Source organism: Trachurus trachurus (assembly GCF_905171665.1).
Source record: "Trachurus trachurus genome assembly, chromosome: 4".
Taxonomy (NCBI): Eukaryota; Metazoa; Chordata; class Actinopteri; order Carangiformes; family Carangidae; genus Trachurus; species Trachurus trachurus.
Genome location: NC_139898.1, coordinates 2,027,580 through 2,053,268, shown reverse-complemented (window position 1 = coordinate 2,053,268; position 25,689 = coordinate 2,027,580). Strand labels below are relative to the sequence as shown.

General features: G+C 39.2%; 2 protein-coding genes across 4 annotated transcripts in view; one reads left to right on the top strand and one right to left on the bottom strand.

Moving 5' to 3' along the window:
- The window catches only part of LOC310985155 (pre-B-cell leukemia transcription factor 1-like), a 54,293-nt gene extending 44,216 nt beyond the window's left edge, over positions 1–10,077 (top strand). The window contains exons 4-9 of one of the 2 annotated variants that reach the window (XM_083970648.1): positions 820–1,010; positions 2,506–2,641; positions 4,266–4,425; positions 5,408–5,520; positions 6,872–6,961; positions 8,977–10,077. In XM_083970648.1, coding sequence (XP_083826774.1) covers positions 820–1,010; positions 2,506–2,641; positions 4,266–4,425; positions 5,408–5,520; positions 6,872–6,961; positions 8,977–9,069 — 783 coding nt within the window. In that variant the 3' untranslated portion in view covers positions 9,070–10,077. The remainder of the gene's footprint in view (positions 1–819; positions 1,011–2,505; positions 2,642–4,265; positions 4,426–5,407; positions 5,521–6,871; positions 6,962–8,976) is intronic. The other variant, XM_083970649.1, reaches the window with a different exon arrangement.
- Positions 10,078–16,709: 6,632 nt separating this feature from the next.
- On the bottom strand, positions 16,710–25,130 carry med8 (mediator complex subunit 8). 2 transcript variants are annotated; one of them, XM_083970658.1, is made up of 7 exons: positions 25,093–25,130; positions 24,648–24,769; positions 21,508–21,652; positions 21,283–21,423; positions 19,194–19,281; positions 17,707–17,952; positions 16,710–17,067 (listed from the first exon to the last, which is right to left on the bottom strand). In XM_083970658.1, the coding sequence occupies exons 1-7, from the start codon at positions 25,096–25,098 to the stop codon at positions 16,997–16,999; spliced, it is 819 nt and encodes a 272-aa protein (XP_083826784.1). In that variant the 5' UTR covers positions 25,099–25,130; the 3' UTR covers positions 16,710–16,996. The 2 variants fall into 2 exon arrangements, with proteins under 2 accessions (XP_083826784.1, XP_083826785.1); XM_083970659.1 differs by having other exon boundaries at positions 17,728–17,952.
- Between the last annotated feature and the right edge of the window lie 559 nt (positions 25,131–25,689).

Below are 25,689 nucleotides of genomic sequence, written 5' to 3'. Positions count from 1 at the left end.
GAAGGGAACAGCTGTCATTAGTTCTTCTTAACATACTTCCCTCACCACTTCTGTTAAATATGAAATGTATCAGCACTTGTATTCCCGCTGGTCCGTGAGAGAGCCGAGCCCAGGACTGCACTGAACGAAGAGTCGGATTTTTATTGTTCATTTTTTTTTTACACTAATTCATCTGTGAGCTTTAAACACTGCACTTACCGCGGGGGCGTGCAGGAGTTTTCGGACCTGTGCTGCCCTATAGGCAGAGTGCAGTATCTGTATTTTTTCAATTTTTTTTTCTACCAATCAAAACAGACTTGTAGAATTTGATATTGGTACTGCTACAATTTCCAGAGTTATTGGGCTTTTTATTTTACTGTCCATCCAAAAAAGCACTGTGAAACCAAGGCAAAGTACTGTACTCCCTACATTCTATAATTTTCTATAATTCCATTGGAGTAAAACCAAGGCAAAGTGCCGTATCTGTAGCTAATACCAAGCTAAGGTGTAGTATCTGCACCAAAACCAAGGCAAAGTGCAGTATCTGCCATAAAACGGTCAAAATTGGTCAGAAAGACAAACTACAAAATACATTTAATTCAGTCCACCTTTATCTAATCAATTATAGACTTGGTAGTTATTCATAATTTGATGCTTAAACCTGACAATGAAAAACACAAAAAGCTTTTTTTCTCAGTTTGGCATTTTTACAGATGCTGCACTTTGCCTTTGTAGGGCAGTGTGGATGTCTGCACTGACAAATGAAGGTCCTGTTCACAGTTTGATGGACATGAGGGAAGGTGTGTGTGGCTTCAGTTTTTGTGTGTTTTCTCCTGGCAGGCCTGTAACGAGTTCACCACTCATGTGATGAACCTGTTGAGGGAGCAGTCACGCACGCGGCCCATCTCACCCAAAGAGATCGAGCGCATGGTGAACATCATCCACCGCAAGTTCAGCTCCATCCAGATGCAGCTCAAACAGAGCACCTGCGAGGCCGTCATGATCCTCCGCTCCCGCTTCCTGGATGCCAGGTGTGTCTCCTTTTATCAACATGTCTGTTGAGACGTACACACTGTGCCACGCTCCACGCTGCAAATCACCTCCCGATTTAACAACACCGCAAATACCTCCTCGTGTGCTTCCCTCTCAGCCTCATATCCATATAAATGGCTGATGTAGGAGGCCTATCATGGTACAAACATGCTGTAACACGGCCACACACACAGGGCTGCTTTACATCTGTGGATGCCATTTGGACCAACATACCCAGCAACGGTGGCCAATAAGAGTTCCCTGCATGCTCCATAGCACTGTTTCCCTTTTTTAATGTAATCGCTTGTTCCTTTTGATGCGTGCTTGGATTTGCATACATTTTTCTGAGGATAAATCTCACTCAAAGTCTGAGTTGGAGGCATGACATTTAAATGAGGCATGCGCTCCCTTACAAAGCTCCCTATCTATTCTCTTGCAAATGATTGTGGTGGTGCTGCAGCGAGGGGAAGTGAGAGGAAGAGGAAAGCTTTCACTGGTTGAGAGACACTACTATGCTCAGCTCCGCTGATTAATCTACTGGCTGCTGGAGCCCATGCTGTGCACATTTACATATTCTAAAGCAGGCTTTTGGAGTGGGGGACAGAGATTTTAGCACAAATCTCCTCACCGGTGGATCCATGCACAGAGATTTTACAGGGTTTCCCTCCAGCTTATGTAAAGCCGTCTTCAGGTGTGGCACATACAGACACGACCTGATGGGAGCAGGTGGTCCTGGGTCATCGTTAGCTGTCTGCTTCATGGTCTTGGGCAGGGTTCATTTCCATATGCAGACCTTGAAAAATGTGAATTAGTGTTTCATGTTTTAGCTTTTCTTTTTTTTGCCTTTTAACCTGATACAATACCAAGGTTTCACTGTATTATTTGTGTTTATTAACAGTTACAGTTAGTTTTTCTAAAACAAAGAAGGATTTATTTATTTGATTACCAAAGCCCAAACACTTTTTTTAATACTTACTGTTAAAGCTGCTGCAATTTATATATATTTTCTCTCCAACCTTAGGAAACCTTTCAGGATCTCCAAACTCATTGTTTTGGTTTAATGGTCAAAAACTCAAATGTGTTTAGAAGTGTTCTTTCTGAGCAGACAAGTTAAGAACTGTCCACCACCATCCCAAGTCAGAAACTCAGCTGCTAAAAGGCCAAATACTTTTAATGTCATCAGCTAAATCAATTCTAAAATAAATAAATTATTTACTCTGTTCATCCAAAGACGCACATTTCCATGTCTGAATATTCTTATCTTTTTAGAGGTTGAAATACAGACCACACATTTTTGACTCTGGGGTTAATTTGGATGAGATGAAGACGAAGTAAAAACAAACTATCCAGTTTATTTTTTCAGTTCTAAAGTGACCCATGGATGTAGAATGAAAAAGACAGTGTTGTACACATCTATTAAGAGTTGTCTTAAGTAATAATTGAATAAAAGAATAGGAACTTTCTTGTTTCATTTGTTGATTTTCTCTTTTGCAGACGGAAAAGACGAAACTTCAACAAGCAGGCGACAGAGATCCTCAATGAGTATTTCTACTCGCACCTCAGTAACCCCTACCCCAGCGAGGAGGCTAAGGAAGAGTTGGCAAAGAAGTGTGCCATCACAGTGGCCCAGGTACACGCAGATCACTGCCCCCACACTACACACTACACACTACACACAACCACTGTACACACAGACAGCAGTAAAACAGACAAACTCTGTTCTTAACCTGAAGAAGCAGCTGTCAGTGTCTTGGCAAGTAACCTAATAATGAGTGTCATGAGTATAGGGACAGCTCCTTTAATCTGTTAGCCGTACCTTTCACTGAAACAACAAAGCACTCAGTAGAAATACGCCCTGTCAGAAGTTTGTAGTGGTGTAAATCAAACCAGACGAAGCTGTTTTTGACCATTGGCTCCATGTTTCCTCTGAAGTAGAGCAACAACACTGTTCACATCTTGTCATATTTTCTATCAATACATAGAATATACTGTACACAGGCAAAGCACTTTTTAGATACAATGGATAGAATGTAATTAGCTGTATAAAGGGCCCAATTATAGTGAAAAAATAATGTAATATTAACTTTTCTCTGGGCAGGGCTATGGGCTGGCGTTGCTAACGGGAGGAGTGCAGAGAGTCTTCCACTGCAATTAAAGTACTTAGGGGCTATTTGTAGATCATACAACCCCACTTTAAAAAAAAATGCTACTATCCCTTTAAGCCCACATTTCCCATACTGCATCTCTAGACTCATGATAAATGTAAATGTACATTGGTAATACAATGGATAGAATGTAATTAGCTGTATAAAGGCCCCAATTATAGTGAAAAAATAATGTAATATTAACTTTTTCTTGTTTCAGATCATCGTTTCATCATTCTTTTTGTTACTGATCACAGATAAAAACTACTTGTGCTTGGAATTTGTTGTCATGTTTTGTGATTATCGACAAAACGATTAATTGAACGATTAAAAAAAAAAAATCACAATCATTTTAGCTCTAAAAAGCCAAGAGCATCACTCTTACGGTACCTTAAAGGACATCTGACGACAGAGATGTTCGTGTCAGTGATGCTGACAGTCAAAAAGTATTTTGGCACCTTGTTTTTTCATCTTTGCATTCTAGCGCTCAAGTTGTTTAAATCCTGTGAGAGTTGATAATCAGGAAAGCAATGACAACTCCAAGGTAAACAACAATTTGTGTTTGGAATCCATCATTTGGGAATGGATTGTTTTCTCAGTTGGTTTCATTAATTCATACCAAATGATTTGAGGATGCATCTGGGCCTGATTGTGGAAGCTGCTCGGTGGCTGAATGATTTGTGGGGTTTCCGTTTCTTGGCCATAATAAAGGAGAATGTTTACCTACTATGGATTGGAAACTTTGCAGGATTGATTTGGTTTTCGTTTTAATGTTGTTTATCATTAGTGCTGGGATTACCCCCTGGCTTCATCTGGGGGTCCATTAGCCATAATGGGTGTTAGCGGATGTTGACTGATTGGTGCTTGTGTGAGTTCTGATGATAGTTGCAGTCATGATGACATAATGAGACTGTTATTGGCAATCATTCCATTCTGGCACTAATGTGGATTCGCAGCACCAGTCTATGTAGCTGCTACCACTGACAGAGGCCCTCTGCAGTGTTCCACCTGCCATTAAGGCCATGCACTCTAAACACTATAGCATGATGATTTCTCTGTATGTTCAGATTTCACAAGAATTAAACTATGTTCCCTTGTTTGTCTGTTCAGGTTTCCAACTGGTTTGGGAATAAAAGAATCAGATACAAGAAAAACATTGGTAAGTTCCAAGAAGAAGCCAACATGTACGCTGCGAGAACTGCCGTGAATGCGGCTAATGCATCCTCACATGGAAGCCAAGCAAATTCACCCTCAACTCCAAACTCTGCAGGTGAGACAGGAAGTCCCTGGCTCTGCTCAGCCTTTAGCCATGTACCTCCTCTCTGTGCATTACTACAACTAAGCAGTTTATCGATCTGAGGCTATTTTAGAGCTGGTGTTGGTGACTGTGAAGGAATGAATTAGGGCGAACAAAACTGGCACTTCTTGTACAGGGAACATGCCTATCACAATGTAATGCACCGTTACTGAATGTTTACCCCTTAAAAAGCCCACCTACCCATCTAGAGCAAAGAGTGTAGCCAACCTGAGCCCCAAGTCTCCATGTTCTAACTGTCCTGTTGTCTTCATCTCAATAATACAATACTTTTCATGTTTGACTTTGTAACTCTCTATTTATCTATTCTGCTGCAAAAGACCAGTCTGGTGATGCTTTATATTTTTGTCAACAAGCCATGTAAAACTAACAGTAGATCACATGTTCTATCATCATCAGGAATCTATTATTTCAATATTGACTTCCATGTGGTCCTGATGTAATTTAGGATCATAACTAAAAAAAATTTTTTAAAAGGTAATAACATTTTAAAATGATACCAGACTCATCTTTTAAAGCTACTGTCCAATATTCTAAGAAATGTCTTTATTTGCTGTCTGAGTCAAAAGAACATTTTTTCAATGTAAAAGTAACAGAAATGACATGGAGTCTCAGTACACCACTTTTACTTTACATTGACCTCTCCAGTAGTTTGACAGCAGACAAGTGTTTTCTTATGATGTTGGACTGTTCCTTTTCCTCTATTTATGCATTAATACTTGCTTATTTGTGTGTTTTGACACACTTCTGGTGGCCGCAGCTGCAGCTGCAGCTTTTCTGTTTTCTTGCGTGCATTAGTTCCATTGCTCTAACAGCACCTCTCTGGCTGCTAGCTAACTGCATGGAGCTCCTCCACATTAAAGTCTGGAGGGGCCGACTTGCTTTCCCTGCTTCTCTCTGTCTCTCTGTGATTCGACTGCTCCCTCTTTCCTTTCAGGTTCTGGTGGCTCTTTTAACATGTCAAACTCCGGGGACTTGTTCATGAGCGTGCAGTCTCTGAATGGGGACTCATACCAGGGGGCTCAGGTGGGAGCCAACGTACAGTCACAGGTAGGGTCCTGACTGATCTGCAGGGACAGGCCCACCACCCTCTCAACACTCCTTTTTCCTGACTGACTTTTATGTCATACACAGGTATCACTAATACAAGTAGCCTAATAAAACTAATGATTAAAAAAAAAACAGACTTATATTATCCAGACAGTGATTGGGAGTATCAGAGGACTCGACTGCTGTTAGCATTAGCAAATCCTAAACACAACTAAATCCAGCATTAATTCAGTTGAATCAGTTGGAACAAAGGAGAGCATCTGTTTGTGTTGTGTTTGTGTTAATTCATTGTTACCAATGAACCCCATTAACAAAGCTAATTCAGGCTGAGGTCAAAACATTTGAGGTTTGCCTATTTTCTTATTTTTCTGCCAGCCCTGCATGAGGCAGCATCATGTTTTCTTGATTTCTGCTTTTTCTGACATTTGCTTGATCAGTGAAGAGCTTTGCTGTTTCCAGATGTCTTGCTAACCTTAATATTTCTGCTCTTGCTAGCATAAAAACACCCCCTTTTCATTTATTGTTTCAGGTAAAATACATCCCATCTCTTTTCTTATACAGTATTGCTTCCTCCTATTTCAGTACCTCTGTCAAAGGGAACTCACCCTACAGCCTGAAGTCTGTCACTGCTGTGACTAATAAAAATGTCTGTTGTGAAAAAGACCACAGTTACATCCAGGCCCCAGCAAAAAGTGCCTGATCACAGGACATGTGGCTGTCATGTGTTCACCATATGAATGTGAATTTAACTCAACCAGTAAAAAGAAAACTCTTTTTATCCTAAATGCACAGCAAAAACTCAAATATCTTACCAAGAATATTTGTCTTATTTCTGGTCAAAATGTCATTTCTAGTCAAAACAAATCTCATTATACTTAAAATAAGAAACATCACATTAAAAGAAGCTTGTTTTTAGACACTTTTTACTTCTTTCAAGCATTATGTTCACTTGAAATAAGTTGAAAAATCTGATAGTGGAGCAAGTTTTTCTTCCTTATTACAAGCACAAAAAAACTTGCTTTCACTGGCAGATTGAATGCTTGAATGCTCAAGTGAATGCTTGTTTGAAACAAGTGAAAATGATCTAAAAACAAGTTATTTTTTAGGTGATGGGTCTTGTTTTAAGTGGAAAGAGATTAGTTTTGACTAGAAATGAGACATTTTGACAAGAAAAAGGACAAATATTCTTGGAAAGATTTTGAGTTTTTGCAGTGTGGCCTGTCTGTTGATTTGGACATACAATATAGAAGCATATAAGGCAGAAATAGGTTCTTTTTGTCTCGTCATCCCTCTCTCTTTTCACTTACGTTGACTCTGACCTTGCTTTGTTTTTTGTTTCTGAATGTTTCAGGTGGATACCCTTCGCCATGTTATCAGTCAGACAGGCGGATACAGTGAAGGACTTACAGCCAACCAGATCTACAGTCCCCAGGGCGTCAATGTAAGGAATTCTTCCTTTCTCCCCCTCCCAATTATTTCAGAGCCAACGGGCTCAGAATGCCACTTAGTCGGGCTTGTCTCTGCTTTGCTCTGATCACCTAGTTGATTGGTTCTGTATCGCCGGTGCCACAGGCAGCACACTGCCCAGTGTACTGGCTGCGTACGTGCAGAGCCACCTTCTGAGCCTGTCATATGTAATCAGGTCTGGCGTGGCACCTGCAGCCACGTATGGTCAGCCCAGAGCCAACTGCACAAACAGGTGACACCTCCTGCACTGGACTTTAAATTCCTCTGACCAACCTGACCCCTAATTAGCCGGCCCGGGGCCACAGCACCCACCGGACCCTCCCAGGAGATGACGCGGCTGCGCTGCTAAAAATAAAGCCTCGCAGCTCCCCGTGTTGCCACAGGGTGTGTTGTGTTCCCCTCATGTTTGTCTCATTTTTTTGCAAAAGAGTTCAGGTACAGAAGTGGGGGGTTTGTAGAGAAGGGTGGGGGTGGGGGAGTTGGGGGCGGGGGTGGGGGTGGGGATGCTCGCTGGCGGCTGCAAACTGTAGGGAAATTCATAGCGACAAGCCGTGTCGTAAAGGGGAAAATCGATAAGACAGACACAAGGAGAGCAGAGTGTGGACTTGGGACAGCAATCCAAGCGCATTGCTCAGATCATGTTCGTGCCACACTAATGGCCCTGACAGTGAGTCGCGCTGAGAGGACGAGGACGGTCACAGCCGCTGCTGGGTTCCTCCACTGCCCTCGTTGTGCCTCAGTGGCCATATGATAATCAGACGAAATGTCTCCCATCTAAAAACATGTATGTGTATTCAAATAAGCTTCCTGGCTGCTCCGAGCACATCCCACAGCCAGCTGTGCTAACCCTGAGAGGCCGCTAACATATTCAGGCCCTGTTCTCTCTCAGTCCTTTGACCTCACAGATACAGTTCTCCTTGGACGGCTGCTTGCTCTACCACATCTTACACTGCCACAATATGCTGTGTTATTCACTTTTTAGACCCTATAAAGAAGCTCTGCGATGCATAATGTAAGAGCAGGATATCATATCTGTCTTCCAGGCTCTTTGCCTGTGATTTATGGAGCTAAGTTTGGTTTGATAAAATATTTTGAAGAAACACACAGTATATATAAATAACAACACATCAGCCCTATGACCTTCAACACTGAACGCTTTAGATAATTGTTCATTTGTGTGTTACTAAATGTGTCCAACAAATTCATTTTCAAACATTTTATGAATGAGGGAATATTAAAGGAAGACAGCTTCTCTGATTTTAAAAATTAAATAAGTTACAAAAAAAAAAGAGAGTTGAGAGTGATTGATTCTGATTACACACCACTGTCTGCTGCCTTCAATAACTGGCTTTGAAATGAAAGGGTGTCAAGGACCATTTCCAGTTTTACTGATGGCTTTAAATTTACTTTTAATATTCTAAGTGTTGTTTAAAAGGCCTGTCTGTGCAGTGCAGCGGCCCTCCCCAGCTCTTGTTGTATGTTAATTTCAGCTGTCAGTGTCATAATTAGTGCATGTGACATTGATTGGACTTGCTTTGTTTCAAAGGTCTTTTCATACCATTTACATATTATTCATATTAGAGTGACAGTGACAAGCCAAATCTTGTACAATTTGCCTTTTCTTATGTGTGTTGTGTTTTCTTCATTAAATGAATTTGAGTGTTCAGTGTATGACGGTGTGTGGACTATAATTCACTCCCTTTCTGCTTGGTTGAAAACATGATTTTATTTATTTTATGTCAACCTTGTTCTGAAGGATTAGCTGTAATTTGAGCTAGGTTAGGTTCGGCTGTGTCGTATGGCTTTAGGCTGTGTGCAGCTGTATGGTCAGTGGTATCCCAGCATTATGTGCATACACTGGCTCGCCCTGAGGACTTGCATCCATTGCACCTCACTGTATGTATGTATGTATGACCCAGCTGCATTGACTAATGAATATGAAACAATAGATTCACCCCCCTCCCATTCCTCTCTATTATTTTGTCTCAGGCAAACGGCGGCTGGCAAGACGCTCCAACCCCCTCATCAGTGACTTCACCTACAGAAGGACCCGGAAGCGTTCACTCCGACACCTCCAACTGATCCTCCGTCCTTCCTGACTCCACCACTGCACTCCTCCCATATCTCCCACATCGTGACCCCTGACCCCACTGGGACTAAACGTGACCTACTGGACGTAGTAGTCACACTGTGGGACATTTATGGGCTCTGGGACGATGTTTTTCCCCCATAACGGACAAAAATGTCACTTTTCCTGTTCGGACCACCACTGCACCATTATGAGCCTGTGTAGGGGACTCCACATCCACAACCACAGTTGTACAGTTTGCACTCCATGTCCATGTTCCCTCATTGTATTTCTCAGACATCATATATTCACACATTAGGCACAGTTAGCAGCTTATTGCCCCACGTCGTGTAAATTGAAATGCTTTCACACTACCTCTATTCGAAGTAACAAACAGAACAAACAACCTTTCAAATGCTTTGCTTTTATGAATTTTTATGATGAATAGAATTGAAGTGTACACCACACCATGCCCTGTCATTATACATCTGTCTTGATTTGTACACAGACTTTTTTTGTTGATCTATAGTGCCAAAGTTCAACCCTGGAGGTGAATTTTGTTAATGTTTCATTACATGTTTTTATGTCATGTCCTTACATTTTTCATGCCATACTTTGTGAGGTATTAATATATTAGACCAGTAATATTAGTCAGGTAATATTCAAGTATTCAGTCTCAGTATATATTGTTTGTACTCAGAACTTCTACACCAGACAGTGACATATAAGACATTTATACTTTATTGCCAGAGCCATAGTTCATTTCCCCCTAACTGCAGCACAGAAACACAAAGAGTTTTTACACAAACTAAAAAAAACAAGAACAAAGTGAGTGTGACTGGGAAAAGACTCACACATATTGGTTGCATCACCATTATTCAAAGAAAAATTATTGTGAAACACTAAATGACAATGTGTTATGGTACGTCACTATGAATGAAAGCACAATAACAGGTATTGATTGAAGTCAAACGTAACATTTGTAAATGTGGAAGAGAAAATAATGCAGAGGAAATTTTAAGCTATAACCGTAGTAGTGATATATGGAAGAAACAGAGTATACATTATCAGACATTAACAACGTGTGTCATTATAGTCAAATACCACAACGCAACACAAACTGTAACTCTGATTTAAAGGTGTCATGCCACTGGGATTTAAAACACTGTGTCTTTTGTCTGACTTAACACTCACTTGTAATTCATGGAATTACATCTGTGTCTTAATCCTGAGGATACTACAGGACGTTTTTAAACAAATGATTTTGAAGTTTTCTCATTTTTGATATTTTCATCTTAATGCAGTTTTTCTGCAACTTTACGCCATGTGTGGACAAAAGGTCTTTCTGTGCTCAAAATCTCCCTCACATGCTCAGAGTTGGGTCATAAACATACCTCCATATTCATTTAGAGCTAAAACACTCGAGGTTAGTTTGACATAACCTCTGTTGTCTAACAACATTGGAAAGAGGGTTTGTAACGGAGCACTTTTTTTTTTGCTTTGTTTTAAAATGACACGTAAAAAAACACCAACACAAACCAATCCAAAATGTGAAATAAGATTTGTGACTTTAGTTGTATGTACAGAATAGTATGTGGTGGAACACGTATACATGATTACAATAGTCCTCATGACATATCAGCATTTACACTTACTTACACTTTGATACCAAAAAAGGCAGAATTTTTATCCTCTTCCATTGCGATCAGCTTTATCAACAGTTTCTTTTTCCTCTTTTCATAGGATTTTATTATCGGTACTACTGAGCAACTTATCATGCTCTAGTACTCTGTATTCAAAGCCAAAATACAGTTTGAATACATCACTGTTTATATAGATTAATGGAAAAAATACCCTGATGGCACACAAATCCAGATGATGTTTGGATATATTTTTATGTCTCCATTTTGTGAATAGGTCATCTTTCTTTTGTTTCTGTTTTCATAATATTTTTTGCTTTACTGCAGGATTATGTTCCTTTTCTAATGCTACCATTATATGTGAATTAGCTCAAGAATGCTCTATATACAGTATGTAGATATGCACCTTTACTCCTCTTTTGTATCTTTGAATTTGAACAGTAGCTATTTTATCACAGCCTGATGGCATTCCTGTTAAATTGAAGGTGAATCCCTCTTGTTACAGTAATACCAAGGGAAGCTGCTGTCCAAATGAAGGTGACGTGGAAAAAAAAAAAAAGTGTTAACGTTGCCCAACTCAGTGCTTTCAAAAAATAAAAATTCAGTCCCTCTCAGCCTCAGAACCACAGAAGTTTTTTTTTAATCAGTCCTCAGCTTGTTTGTATGAAATCATGGATGTTTGGACATCGCATACATTGAATCAGACAATTGGGATCATGGAGAGCTGCCCCTCTTCAGCTCACCTGCTGGAGAAATGTGGAGGGGCCAAGCTTCATTCAAGTGATACACAGACGTTGCCTCAGTCGTGTCTTCATAAGTCATCAAAGTGATTTGACAGCACCTGCCATGCAAGGCGAACACCAGGATTGTTTTTGCACCCCTTAAAAAAGGCTTTACTCTACTTTTCACATTGCCTGTCAAATATTATCGAAGCTCATGTAATGATGCGTTTTAGTTTTTGAATATAAAAGGAGAAGAGACATGAAAAGAAAAATGAACAATTTGTAAAACAGAAACTGTTTTATTTGTTGCATGTCTTTTTGTTCTTCAGTAAAATAACGTACTGCAGTGTTTTGAATGTTAACTTCTTTTTTATAGGGATTTCAGAGTGAAATTGTGGAGACTTTTTCTTGACAGGTTTTAACTTTTAAGATCTCTGCTATGTAAAAAAAAAAAAAAAAAAAGAAAGAAAAAAAAAAGACATCAAACGGAAAACTATTGTCTTTTTAATTCCAACTCAAAACCTGTTTTCTGTGGAGAAAATAGCTGAAAGGTGTAGGATTTATGGTTCTTTCATTTGTACTTGGCAATGCGTATCCCAAATAAATAGTTTCTTTTGTTGCATAAAACCCATTTATTGTCATTTTTCATGTCGTCTTTCATGATTCCCTGCAGACTTTTGTTACAGGGTCAGGGTCAGGAGTCACTGTAGGATACAAGTTTACACTTTGTAGAGTTGTCAGTCCAACACCTCTGGATAACATCTCACTTCCAACTCTGCCATGGCACGCAGCCGCCCTGTCCCCGCTAACAGACACCCGAGCCGGGCCAAGCTGCCGATGGTGTGAAGGGGACGTTTTCACAGTTTTGAAGTGAGTGAAAGCTGTGAGCTCCCAGCAGACAGATACCTCCTCCGCCCTCCCCTCCCCTCCACACACCCTGCTCTCCCTCCCAGGCATGGTTAATGTGCGTTCCCGAAAAGAGGCGGAATCCACACTTATCTCTTTCCTCCAGATAAACCAGACAGGATGTCTGATTCTGCGCCTCCAATTCATCCCTCCACTGGAAAAAAAAAAGGAGGAAGAGGCTGAAACATGAACTAGTAGATTAGGATGAGGTTCCTAGCAGCATCCAAAATCAGAGAGCATGACAGAGACTGTGGGGGTGACATATGCAAACACGATCAAATGTAATTACATGGAGAAGCCTCCTTGTTTCTATCAAAGAGCTTCTTCCAGCCACTGTGTGAGAAATGAAAGGTAAGAAGTGCTGGACGTGGATAATTTATTCATGCGCTCCTGCAAACCAAAAGCCATTGTGAGGCTGATTCATTCATTACATGGTAAAAAGGTGTAATTCCACTCTGACTATAAGTCTGTGTGTTCTTTTGAATTCTGAATTCCTTCGACAAACAGGCTGGATAACATGCTGCACCATGACAAATGACACTGATCATTCTCACATGGCGAGAAGACGCCATCACATCCAATCAAAAATAGTGTTAGCCAACACCTAATGTAACAGTCATGAAGTTCTACAGGAAAAAATCACAACACAACATTTTCTTAACTGCTAGCTACTTATATTATTATATGATATTATATTTTTGATCTGCTTCAAGAAGTCAGACGACACCCTGGTATCTGGGTTTAAGTTGGCTGTGCTTGGTTGGATAGGTTTAGGTGTCAAGGGAACACATAAGATAAGATAAGATATTCCTTTATTAGTCCCATGGGGCTTTTTCAGTACTGCAGCAGCAACCACAATGAAAATAATAAACAACGCTAAATAATAAGAACAAGCAGTACAAAATAGAATAGAATAGCAGTGTAATTCTGTAAAGTCCAGTCAGTGACATTATATACAGAGAAGAGATGGATTAGGTACCAACATAATAATATTAAAGGGATAGTAGCATTTTTTTAAAGTGGGGTTGTATGATCTACAAATAGCCCCTAAGTACTTTAATTGCAGTAGAAGACTCTCTGCACTCCTCCCGTTAGCAACGCCAGCCCATAATAGCCCTGCCCAGAGATTTACAACATACAGTGTTGTGAATGGACCCAAAGAAACTGCCTATTTTCGTGGCCTAAAAGAGGTTTTACCTGAAAAAAAAAAAAACACAGTTCCACAGGAGTGCAGAGAGTCTTCTACTGCAATTAAAGTACTTAGGGGCTATTTGTAGATCATACAACCCCACTTTAAAAAAATGCTACTATCCCTTTAATAATTAAAGCACAGTAACACGTGGAAGAGACCAAAGCACATACTGTATCCTCCTCATCACTGGAGTTTCACATCAACCATCCTCAACCAGTCCTCCATGCATGTGGCACATATACACCACAGTGGACTCACATTATATCAATGACAATAACAAGACTCATAAACAGGCTGGCGTTATTCACCACGCATAATGTGCATCAGTTACATCAACGCCTGGCAGCATGATATGTACACAGACACACTAAGGTTACACACATGTGCCTGAGGGAGGGCTACTGAAGCAGATGATACAAGGTCTGAGGTCTGGGGGCTCTTTGTCTCAGGAAGCCCTCCGCATTAATATGATGAAACTCTGATCTTATGAGAATCACGTTACTCACAAAAAAAACATGTCATGCTCCACGGACAAAAAGCTTGTGCAGGAACAGGGTCAAGTAATTAGTGGCTGTGGGTGTGTTCCAGTCAGTGCTGCAGATTTTTGAATTTGGAAAGTGTTCATTTTGGCACAGATATGCCGCTGGAAAGCTTCAGTTTCATATTGCCTATTCCACCCACAGATCTTTAATGAATTCCTCTGATCCCAACTTTCATAAAGAAGACATTTGGAGAAGATTTCACAGATCAGTGTGTGTCATCTTAGCCTTTCAAGTGATTTCAACCATGGAACATTTGAATTAGAAGCTGCAGTATATTTGAGCATTAGGGGTGTGGGAGTTAAAAGCTGTATAGTGTTTCTTTATATTTGCCTAAAGCTTCCATAATGAGCAAGATATGGACCTTATCATGTTCTTCAATTATGGGGGAAAACCTTTAAAACTGTGCCAGGAATCACTCACATTAAAGGGAGGACAAAGTTATCTCTCCAAAACATGGATCAAAAATGAAACAAAAAAATAATTTTTCTCTGATGATCAAGGACATTTGGGTACAGAGCTGTTGCAATAATTATTGCACTCATTTCCAACAACAAAAGTGGGATCATTCATGTCTACTTTCTGCAGCTTTTAGCCAATTTGCTATGGGTTTGTCATCTGTGTTTTCTAAAAAGTTTCTGGAAAGGAAGTCCTCCGACATGGTTGGTCACTGCAGTGTGTAGTCCTGTCTTCTCAAAGTTTCAATGCTAATTGTGTCTTCACAACAAATGTATTGTCCAGTAACAACTGCCCAGTTACCCCTGCTCTATATACTGTATGTTGTCATTTAGGACGCAACTGTCATAGTGAACTTTCACATTATCCACCATGTGAGTCTGTACCGCTCCTATCTCTGTCTCTATCTATGAATTTTAATTGATATTGAAATTAAGAGTACAAGCATGAGGTGGATAGATTTTTTTAAAAACAAGCCAGTGGCCGGTTTTGCTCTTGTGTACAGTGAAACACTAGTGACCCCTTATGGTTTGACTTGACTTTCGACACAGGACGAACTGCACTGTGAAAGGGAACGTTTAAAGTTTAGACTCAAACATATCAATAATTAAATAAATAAGATTTTTATTTGAAGCATCATGCAGACATGGGACCTAAAAAAAAAAGCACAATTAAACTGCACTCTATGGACGATCTAATGGGCATGGAAATTATGCAGTATTAATTATAATAATAAATTACCATAACTAGTGAATTGAATAAATAAATTAGTCTTTAGTGAGATATATTTAATGTCAAGGTAAAATCATGAGAATGAAATGGCTGAGCTCAGCTTGGTTCATTAGATTAGCTTATTTATTGTTGTTACCTTAGATTTAACATTCTAATTCATTCACCAAGATCCTTGGGTATATTCATTTTTCTTTTGTCCATTTAGCGTGGCTAAATTATTTAGCCAATCTCACATTTATGTCTTCCAGTTCACTAAAAACAACATAGGCTACTAAATACTACTGACTGACGTTTTAGCTTTGCAGGACTGAATGGATGGATGGTATCAGATCCAGCTGCAACATGCTACTTTAATGATGAGCATTACAATTAATGTTTGTATTGCCTCAACCAGAGAAAACAAAGTGTCAGACACTGCTGTGACTGTGATGCTGTGTAGAGTGTGATTGAAATCACTGCATTTTGTCTGCCGTTTTTTTATTATTTTTATTATATGTTACATTATCCTGTATGCTGTTCTTTTTCATTTCATTGCTAAACCTCAGCAGCTGCCTGTGAAACAAATACAAATAACTGAGAATCTATTATATCTTTGTGTGTAATTTGTACTTGAAAGGTAAAACCTGCCTGATTTTGGGGGCGATAGTTTGAAACATTAGTGCTGCAGCCTACCGTGTTTTCTGAGCTTTGCAGAATATTGTCTGATGGGTCTTTGTTTATTATTTTGACCTCATCTGTGGACACGGGTATGACCTTGTGCAGCTTTGAGCTGTCTCAGCAGAGCGTCTGACCACAGTGGCTGACACAGCGAGACGTCTGCCTGTTTGGGGACAGAGGGTGTATGTAGGTCAGCCATGGGCCGGCCGGCTGTGACAGCAGCATGGTCACTGTGCTGTGCAGCAGGACAGGGATTGGAGTGGACAGAGAGAGGCAGCGTGGAGAGAGGCCCCTCTCACACGTCAGCACCGATACTCCCTTATATCTCCCCTTAAACACTTTGACATTATCAGGCCACACAGAGCAACGTCCGTCCTCATTATTCTCACCTTTGGTACTGCAGCAAAATGGGCAAAGAGAAGAAAGAGGGAGAAATAGTGAACAGACGTGGGATTATGGTGCATGTCTGATATGCTGCGATGGCCATTTGATGGGTAGTGGTACTACTGTTACTGTGGTGATGTTCAGTTACAACAAGGTTACAGTTTTGACAGTACAGATCTGTATTGTATGAACACCACTTCACTGTAAAAAAAACAAAAAACAAAAAAAAACAACTGGATCAGTTTGTAAACCACTAACAATTTCCATGTTTACGATTTCAGCAGGTCAAAATGACTCTGAAGATGTGCAGAATTACTTTCCTCAAATATTCATACAAACAGTCCTCAGACTTAAGACAAAATGATTTAAGCATGGACTTAAATGTATTCATTACACGCGTAGAAAGTCTTTTGAAAACATCTTTTATTGAAAGTCTCATGACAACAGTACCAGATAAAAGCCATTGTGATCCAATGAATGATGCCATACTGCCATCTAGTGGCTCCAACACTGTAACTCTGTATCAAACACCGGAGGTTTAAATACATTCTGTTCTGTTGGAGACATTTCTCATATCAAACTGTGCATCGCAGAAACAGCATCAAAGAGGACAACTTCTCAGAAGTTGTTGCATTCTATGAAAGTAACACAGGATACAAAAGTCACATGATGTAAAAAAAAAAAAAAAAAAAAAAAAATGAGTAGGGAGGAGCTCATCGGTTGTAGGGATGCATCGAATTAGATGCAGATTTGATGTTTGTCTTGATGCTGCTTGGCATTTTTCCTGAGGAAGAGAAACAGAGAGAGATCATTATAAACATAGATACAGTACAGATGACCTTTGTCAAGTCCTCGGGTAAGAACAAACATATCAACTGCTAAAAACTGTGTTTCAGCAGTACAAAGCTAAACGGTACAACAAACAATGAAGTAGTAATACAGTTCAAAGTTTTATTTAAAAAAAAACAACAACATATAAAGCATGATGTTGTGTTTCAGCTCATTTGCACATTATATCAAGAATGTTAAAGAAAGATATGAGCTGTTAAGAGTTTTTTTGAAATATGTGGTCAGTTTGGAATGAGTTGCTGCCTTTTTTGGACAAACAAGTTCAGGTCAAGCCAAACAACTTTCAGCAGCATCATCACTACAAACAGGAATTCACACACAAACTATTTAAATCACATCATGAATCATAAGATATTAACCACTATATATTATATAAAGTCTGTGTGTTCTTTTGAAATCTGAATTCCTCCGACAAACAGGCTGGATAACGTTATAGCATTCATTATTATTTAATTATTTCTCAAATGGTCCTAAATATCTTTTTTTTTTTTTTTATAAATATTAGAAAGAAGGAGTTGAAGAGCAAGAATATTGTTTAAGCAAAATAAGTAGTAGGCTGAAATCAAATACTAACCCAGCTCTCCAGGTCTCCTACCTGGCTGTCCTTGCTGCTGTGGAGGAACGGGACCTCCCATACCTGCTTGCTGACTGGAGCCACCACCGATAGTGACCTGCTGTAAGGTCGGACCTCCGCTCATCATGGGCCCCTGGGCTACTGGACCCGGGGGCCTGCACTTAGAAAGACCCTTCCCAAATGCAACTGCTCCAACCAGGGCATTAGTGTCTGCTGGGTTGAAGGATGGTTTGTTCTGTCTCATCGCTGGAAAAAACAAAATTATAAAATATGTTACAAAAGAACCATTAAATCTAATACCCAGGGGGCAAAATCCCAGTTTTTTGAAAAACGGACACGGAGCGTTGTAAAAGGTTTGACACCAGAAATGATATCTAGGACCTTCAAGGATTAAAACCTGGGTGGACAACCCGGTCAACTAGCTGCTGGAAAGCTACAGGGGCCAAAACCCCTTTCTTGGGTCATTTTGCTGGCGAAATGATGTAAATGCAAATATTTAGGTACTACAATGGCATAAATAGTCATACAACTATAACATTTGGCAGAGAGTATCTTGACACATAGGGGGAGGCAGGAAAAAAAGATTCTGGGGTTTGTTGCAACTGGATTTTAAGATATCACCCTCAACATCCCAAAAAAGACCAAAAAAAGTACTGTTCGCCTGACAAATTCTCATGAAAATGATTATTTTTCAGCACTTTATGGAGATGATCTATGCCTAACATGTATATAGAAAACTTCCTTAATTCATAAGCTTCCATTTGAGTCCAAGATAGCCTTTGTACTAGCTACTGGAAAGCTACAGGCTGTCTCCAAACAATGCAACACCTATTGTGAAAAACTACATGTTAACTGACATGATCAGAAAACATTCTATTTCTGGTCTCCCCAAAGTGAACAGATAGATAGAGAAGACCGTTGGCCACAGCAAGTGGGGCTTTTGAGATAGAAAGGCTATCTTGGACTCAAATGGAAGCTTATGAATTAAGTCAGTTTTCTATATACATGTTAGGCATAGATATTCTCCATAAAGTGCTGAAAAATAATAATTTTCATGAGAATTTGTCAGGCGAACAGTACTTTTTTTGGTCTTTTTTGGGATGTTGAGGGTGATATCTTAAAATCCAGTTGCAACAAACCCCAGAATCTTTTTTTCCTGCCTCCCCCTATGTGTCAAGATACTCTCTGCCAAATGTTATAGTTATATGACTATTTATGCCATTGTAGTACCTAAATATTTGCATTTACATCATTTCGCCAGCAAAACGACCCCAGAAAGGGGTTTTGGCCCCTGTAGCTTTCCAGCAGCTAGTTGACCGGGTTGTCCACCCAGGTTTTAATCCTTCAAGTTCCTAGATATCATTTCTGGTGTCAAACCTTTTACAACGCTCTGTGTCTGTTTTTTTGCTTTGCCCCCTGGGTATAACACTAATTCATTTACAAGACAATTTAAAACAGAGGAGCCCTGCAGTAAAATTGCAATGTACCTGCATTTTCAGCATCTCTCTCATCACGTGGGTTGCTCAGCTTCTCCAGTAGATTGGAACACAGCTTGTTCAACGTCTGGATTTGTTTCTGTTGAGAAAAACATTAGCAGGGTGAGTAGTTAGTTAGTTTAAGTTTATTTCGGACATGTTAAAAGAAATAAAACATAATACAGAAATGGACAGACATAACATATAAAAACTTTGCAAAAACAACATATGAACAAAAAAAGAAATATATATATATATATATAAAGAAATATATATATTTATATAAAGAAATATATATATATATATATAAAGAAATATATATATTTATATAAAGAAATATATATATATATATATATATATATATATATATATATATATATATATATATATATATATATATATATATATATATATATAATGAAAACATAAAATAAAATAATTGAAAAATGGATAAAACATTCATAAAATAAAATAATTGAAAAATAAAGGTAATTTAATTTTTTTTTTGTTTTTGTTTATTTGTTTGTTTCATATCCGAAAAGGAGTGGGAAGAAGTAAAACTTATTTACTCCCACCCCTTATTCATAAATTATCTATCAAGTTATCTAGTCATTATTACTTGAATTTATCTATCAAGTTATCTAGTCATTATAATATATACAGTAAGTTAATTTATGAGTTATTTAACTGGATTTATTCTAATATATTATTATATTTATATACATATAGATTTATTCTAACATATGATTACTAATCTTTATCTCTCTATATAGTCATATACATATAAAAAACATATACAAACACATTCATACATACAAAGACAAACTGAAAGTAACATGAACCTTTCTTTGTATTTCTTTTTGAACTGGATTATGTTTGGACATTCTTTTAACCCCACATTCAAACTGTTCCATAGTTTAGTTCCACAGATAGAAACACAAAAGCTCCTTCTTGTTGTTCGTATGTTCCTGATTTTGAAGTTAAATTTTCCCCTTAGGTTGTAACCCCCTTCCCTTTCAATGAATAATTTTTGAATATTTCCAGGCAGTGAGTTGTTTCTTGCTTTAAATATTATTTGAGCGGTCTGTAGATTAACAAGATCTTTGAATTTCAGTAGTTTTGACTGTAAGAAAAGAGAATTTGTGTGATCCCTATATCCTGCCCTATGAATGACCCTTACAGCTTTCTTTTGCAGAGTGATGAGTGGATGTATTGTGCTTATGTAATTATTTCCCCAAACCTCTGCACAGTAAGTTAGATAAGGAAGGACTAGTGAACAGTATAGAATGCGGAGTGTTTTGTGATCCAGAACCTGTTTTGCTCTATTTAATACTGCAATGCTTCGTGACACTTTGGTTTGTACATGATTAATATGAGATTTCCAGCTGATTTGATCATCTATTGTAGTCATAGAATAGAGTAAAATCACTTAAAGGGATACTTCACCCAAAATTGAAATTTCACTCATTATCTCCTCCCCCTCATGTGGACTAAGGGCTGGGAGAAGTTTCAGAGTCCTCCGTGGCTTCTCTGAGTTACAGGGGGTCTCGACGTAGCAGTGCATGTCCATATAATGGTTGCAAATGGATACCAACTGTCTTCGTAACAAAAAGACACACCAAAAAACATCCAAATACCTCCATGCTGCTCGTATGTAATGTCCCTCTTGTATTGAAGCCCCGAAATGCGAAATTGTTCCGAAAAAATTAAATAAGTCTATATTTCAAACTTGTTTGCAGCGGAAGCTTCTTGAAGCTCCTCTTCCTGGTCCGTCCAAATCTCGCAAATCGCAAATTATTTAATTTTTTGCGGAACCATTTTGGGGCTTCAATACAAGACGGACATTACATACGAGCAGCATGGAGGTATTTGGATGTTTTTTGGTGTGTCTTTTTGTTACGAAGACAGTTGCTATCCATATGCAACCGTTATATGGACATGCACTGCTACACCGAGACCCCCTGTAACTCAGAGAAGCCACGGAGGACTCTGAAACTTCTCCCAGCCCTTAGTCCACATGAGGGTGAGTAGATAATGAATTTTCAATTTTGGGTGAACTATCCCTTTAATGAATGAAACAGTAGTGCAGTAAGTGACTGACCTGTGCCACCTCTGGGCCGATACGTGCAGCTTCAACACTCAGCACTTTCTCCTGTTCCTCCACCTCTGGATCAGGCTTGGTCCGCAGGTAGTCTGGTACGATCTCATGGCTGAAGACCGGCACACGCTGCTCTGTCAGTTTCTGATAGAGAACACCGATTAACCCACAGGCCTAATACACAAGCACACACACACATTGCTGGCTTGGAGTGTTTAAGATACTCACTGCTAAGTCTTCGTCTCTATCAGGAGACAGAAGAAGAGGAATTATGACCTGGTTGCGAAAGGATGGCGTCTTCTCATTTTTGAGAAGTTTATTGATGGTGTTCAGTTGTCCTGACAGCAGAGCAAAGTTGTCCAACACAGACGGCCTGAATGGCAAAAATGAATACCAGAGCTTCAAACAGGAGAAATACAAAGAAATGTCTACATTCTGATGACAAGGTGTGTTTGAACATAAGTTGTGTTCAAACACAAATGTTCATAGACAAATGTGACACTGGACACACTTTTTCACAGCAAAATACAAAGCCTCCTGAAAAAGGCTGGGCTGTTAGAAGATTCCAAGACATTTCTTCAAGTACATGAATGTAAGGATGTGATTGTAAAGATGATTCAGATTGATTATAAGATACAGCGCAATTCATTTTTAACTTGAGATTTGAGCACAAAGAACAAGCTGCTCCATGTAAAGTGAATATTAGTATTTTGGGCAGTTTTACCAGAGAATGGAGATATTTCTGAAGCACACACCAATGCAATGTTCATAAAATCACAGACACTGAAATTTTGGGATCTAGTAGAGTTCAAAACCGCACAAATTTTGTATAAAGCACATCATGAATTACTTCCTGGCCATATACAAAAAAATGTCAGTGATAGAGAAGGGGGATACGATCTAAGAGGAAGATGGAATTTTAAACAACCAATTGTTCACACTACTCAAAAAAGCATGTGTGTGTCTGTCTGTGGGGTGAAGCTGTGGAACAAGTTAACTGATGAGATCAAAAAAAGTAAAAATCTGGTGCAATTTAAAAATAAGTTTAAAAATGTCATTTTGGAAAGACACAGTTTTGAAGGTGGGGAATGATTTATGGGACTAATGGTAAATGTAGGCAGGAATGATTTATGGGACTAATGTTAAATGTCTATTTTTGCTTGGTATTTGCTGAGTATGTACATGTAGGTGTGTGTATGTGTGTAGATGGCATGTATGCTTGTTTGTTTATGTGTACTGTATATACATATACATGTATGGTTTAAAGGTTAGGGCATCTATAAGCTTGTAGCTTCAGCCCTGACCCTTTGGATCAGCCATGCAGCCCTGCTTTCAGAGGGATGTGTAACTGTTTTTTTTTGTGGTTCTATTTATTTTTTTGCTGATTGAAATAAACTCAAACTCAAACTCAAACATTACAGCTAATTTATAATTGTGTGTCCTCCAATAAAATGTCAGGGGTCTCATCACCCCTAGCCATGATGTGGTTACTTCTTGTTGTCCCAGCGTTGGCCATGATACTAGTAGAAACCTATATACGGTAAGGCAAGGCAAGCCCATTTTTACCAACAGTTTGTCTCAAAGGGCTTTACACAGCATCATAACAACATCCTCTGGCCTTAGACCCTCACATCCACTGAGGAGAAACTCCACGAGAACTAACTAAACAGGAGCTCAGGGTGAGAGACAGAGGAGGATCCCTCACCCAGGACGGACAGACGTGACATAGATGTTGTATACAGACAAGAAAACAGTTTATAACACAGAATATGGAAAAACATGGAAATGGTTAGGTTCAGGTTCAGGTTCAGGTTTCTTTATTGATACCCAAGGGTAAACTAGTTTTGCAGTCGAGAGTTAAACAAGCAACAGAAAACGAACAATCAAATCAGAAACAGGACATTTAAAAAGAACACATACACATAAAACAAGAGACAGCTTGGGCTCGAGCTCGACAGAAAGTGCTGCAGTTCATGAAATAAAATAAAACATGAAACTAAAAACACATAATTAAAATAGGGCTCCAGACTAACTGTTTTGACTAGGAGCACAGTGGCCCCTAACTTAAAATTTTAGGAGCGCAAGCAGAAAATTTAGGGGCGCACACCGAAAACGACTTGCAAAGTAAATTTGCACATTTCTTCTAATTTTCACTGTATTACTGATAAATACTGCATAAATGCAGAAACTATAATGTTTTTAATTCACATTTTATTGTGCAACAGTTTAAATATTGAAAATATAAAGTTAATGTTTAGGCTGCACTGACCAATAACAGAACAAGTAGACACACCAACTAAACTCATCCTAGAACAGACCCCCCCCCCCCCCCCTCCTTGGGGGATAAGGTGCCTGTGTAGGCCAGCCCTTGTTGGCCTCCTTGTCTGCTGACCCTGACTGAGCCACATGTGCACGGACTCCTCCTTGGCATAAAACTCGTCGACATCCCCCCCCCAACCTCCTCCGCACGGCCAAAAAAAAAAAAGGATCTATCGATCAACAATCAATCAATCATTTCCGAGCCTAGTCTGTGCAGCGCGTTCTGCAGCGCGAGTCAACCTGCTTCGTTGCCTTGTGACGATTTGAGTACCGCTGCCGAGAGCGCGAGCATATTATGGGATGTTTAAGGTTTGTAGCGAGCCGTCGAAAAAAAAAATGCAGGTGACACAGCACACACACGCAGGTCACCGGTCTGTGTGTCTCCTGCTGTTTCACACGGAGCTCTGCTGTGGAAAGACGCTCTGCTCCGCTCCGAGATGTGGAGAAGAGAAACACACGTTTCTTTTCACACATTAGCCAATCACAGTGGTCATTAAAAAAAATAAAAAATCGGCAAATTTACTGGTCGCACATGCGCGAGTAGATGAAAAATTTACTCGCATTGTATCAAATTTTAGTCGCAAAATGCGACCATTTAGTCGCAGTCTGGAGCCCTGAAAAAGAAGAATTAAAAACACCAAGAGCAAAATTTCCTACAAGTTAAGAGTAAATAAATAAAAGCAATGGCAGCTTTTGTACAATCTACAGCATGTTACCAGTGTTATTGCAGCTGGAACAAAGCTGTTTTTCTAACGTTTTGTTCTGCAGTATGGGACTGACAACCTCCGTCCAGAGGGAAGAAACTGGAATTCACTGTGCAAAGGGTGTGTAAACTATCATTTCAAATGGTCGTGGCTATCTGCTGTAACTGTCTGGTATACAGGGAAGAAGGGTTCAGCTGTGGCTCACCTATCAGCTTACTTGACCATTTCACTATTTGATTCAATGCGTTCTTGTTTTTAGTAGAAAGGCTTCCAAACCATGACACCAAGGTTAACAAGAGCTGCCACGCAGACGTTAACTAATATTTATCAAAATGCTTTACTCACCATGTTAAACGCTCGTACTCATTTTCCAGTTTATAAATGAAGTTGTGCAGAGCGTTCTTGACGTGAGCCACCCGAGAGATGAGAGACTCCACCGACGCCTCCAACTGTTTCTCTTCCCTTTGCTGCGGAAGCGAGACAGACGAAAAGCTCCATGTATAACTTATATGTTATCGTAAAGACATCAACTACACACGGCAACCGGCCACACTTTGCAAAGTTGGTTTAACAATAACGTTAGCTTCATTGTTGATGTTGTTAGCTAAGTTAGCTAAAATGCTAACACTGTCTGATTTAGCGAGCTAGCTTCAAAGGATGTACATATACATTCAAGTGGTCCACAAACGAACAAAACACTGGAGAACATCCCAGTTGATAACATGATAACATGATAACATGACACTGATGGCCATTGGTAAAATACTTAAGTTAAAATTGAGAGGATTACCTGCATTGTTGAAATGGAAGCTAACGAGAAAACTTCAAGCTCTGAATCGCTCGAGACAGATTCACTTCCGGTTCGTTATTGTCAAAATAAAAGCACTTGTGATTAATTTACACCCATCAGAAAAACTGAAAACCAAAAATCTGCAGTTTGCATTTCAAATTCAAGGACAAACTTGCATATTGCAATATTTTAATGGAAGGACTACATTTACACCACAAGTTAAAATAAAAATAATGCCAAAATATATGTTTAGTATAAATATAATTTCTACTCCTGCTTATCTATATTATTTTATTAGGTGATATAATAATACATCAGTTCAGGTGATATCAGTCAACAAGTAGAAAAAAAATGTTTTATACCATAATACTGGTAACTGTAAAACAATACTGATCAGATGATGAAGGCATAGTGCTTCTGAACAAGGGCAAATACAGCATATTGTGATTAAATAGGCAGATGCAATTTCAGTTTGAATGGTCAGTTTTGCTTCATCTCACTTCACTCACCACAAAATTAAAATGTTTAATGTTTGTTGGGTCTGGCCAGAGTTTCTCTGCAGCAATACAACACCTATAGCGTTGACAATGCACAACA

Excerpts from the sequence above, each read along its gene's own strand:
- med8 (XM_083970658.1), bottom strand. Across the intron at positions 19,282-21,282 it reads TCGGCCCAGAGGTGGCACAG|AAACAAATCCAGACGTTGAA; the intron begins GTCAGTCACTTA and ends TTTTCTCAACAG. Across the intron at positions 17,068-17,706 it reads TAGGAGACCTGGAGAGCTGG|GAAAAATGCCAAGCAGCATC; the intron begins GTTAGTATTTGA and ends TCTCTTCCTCAG.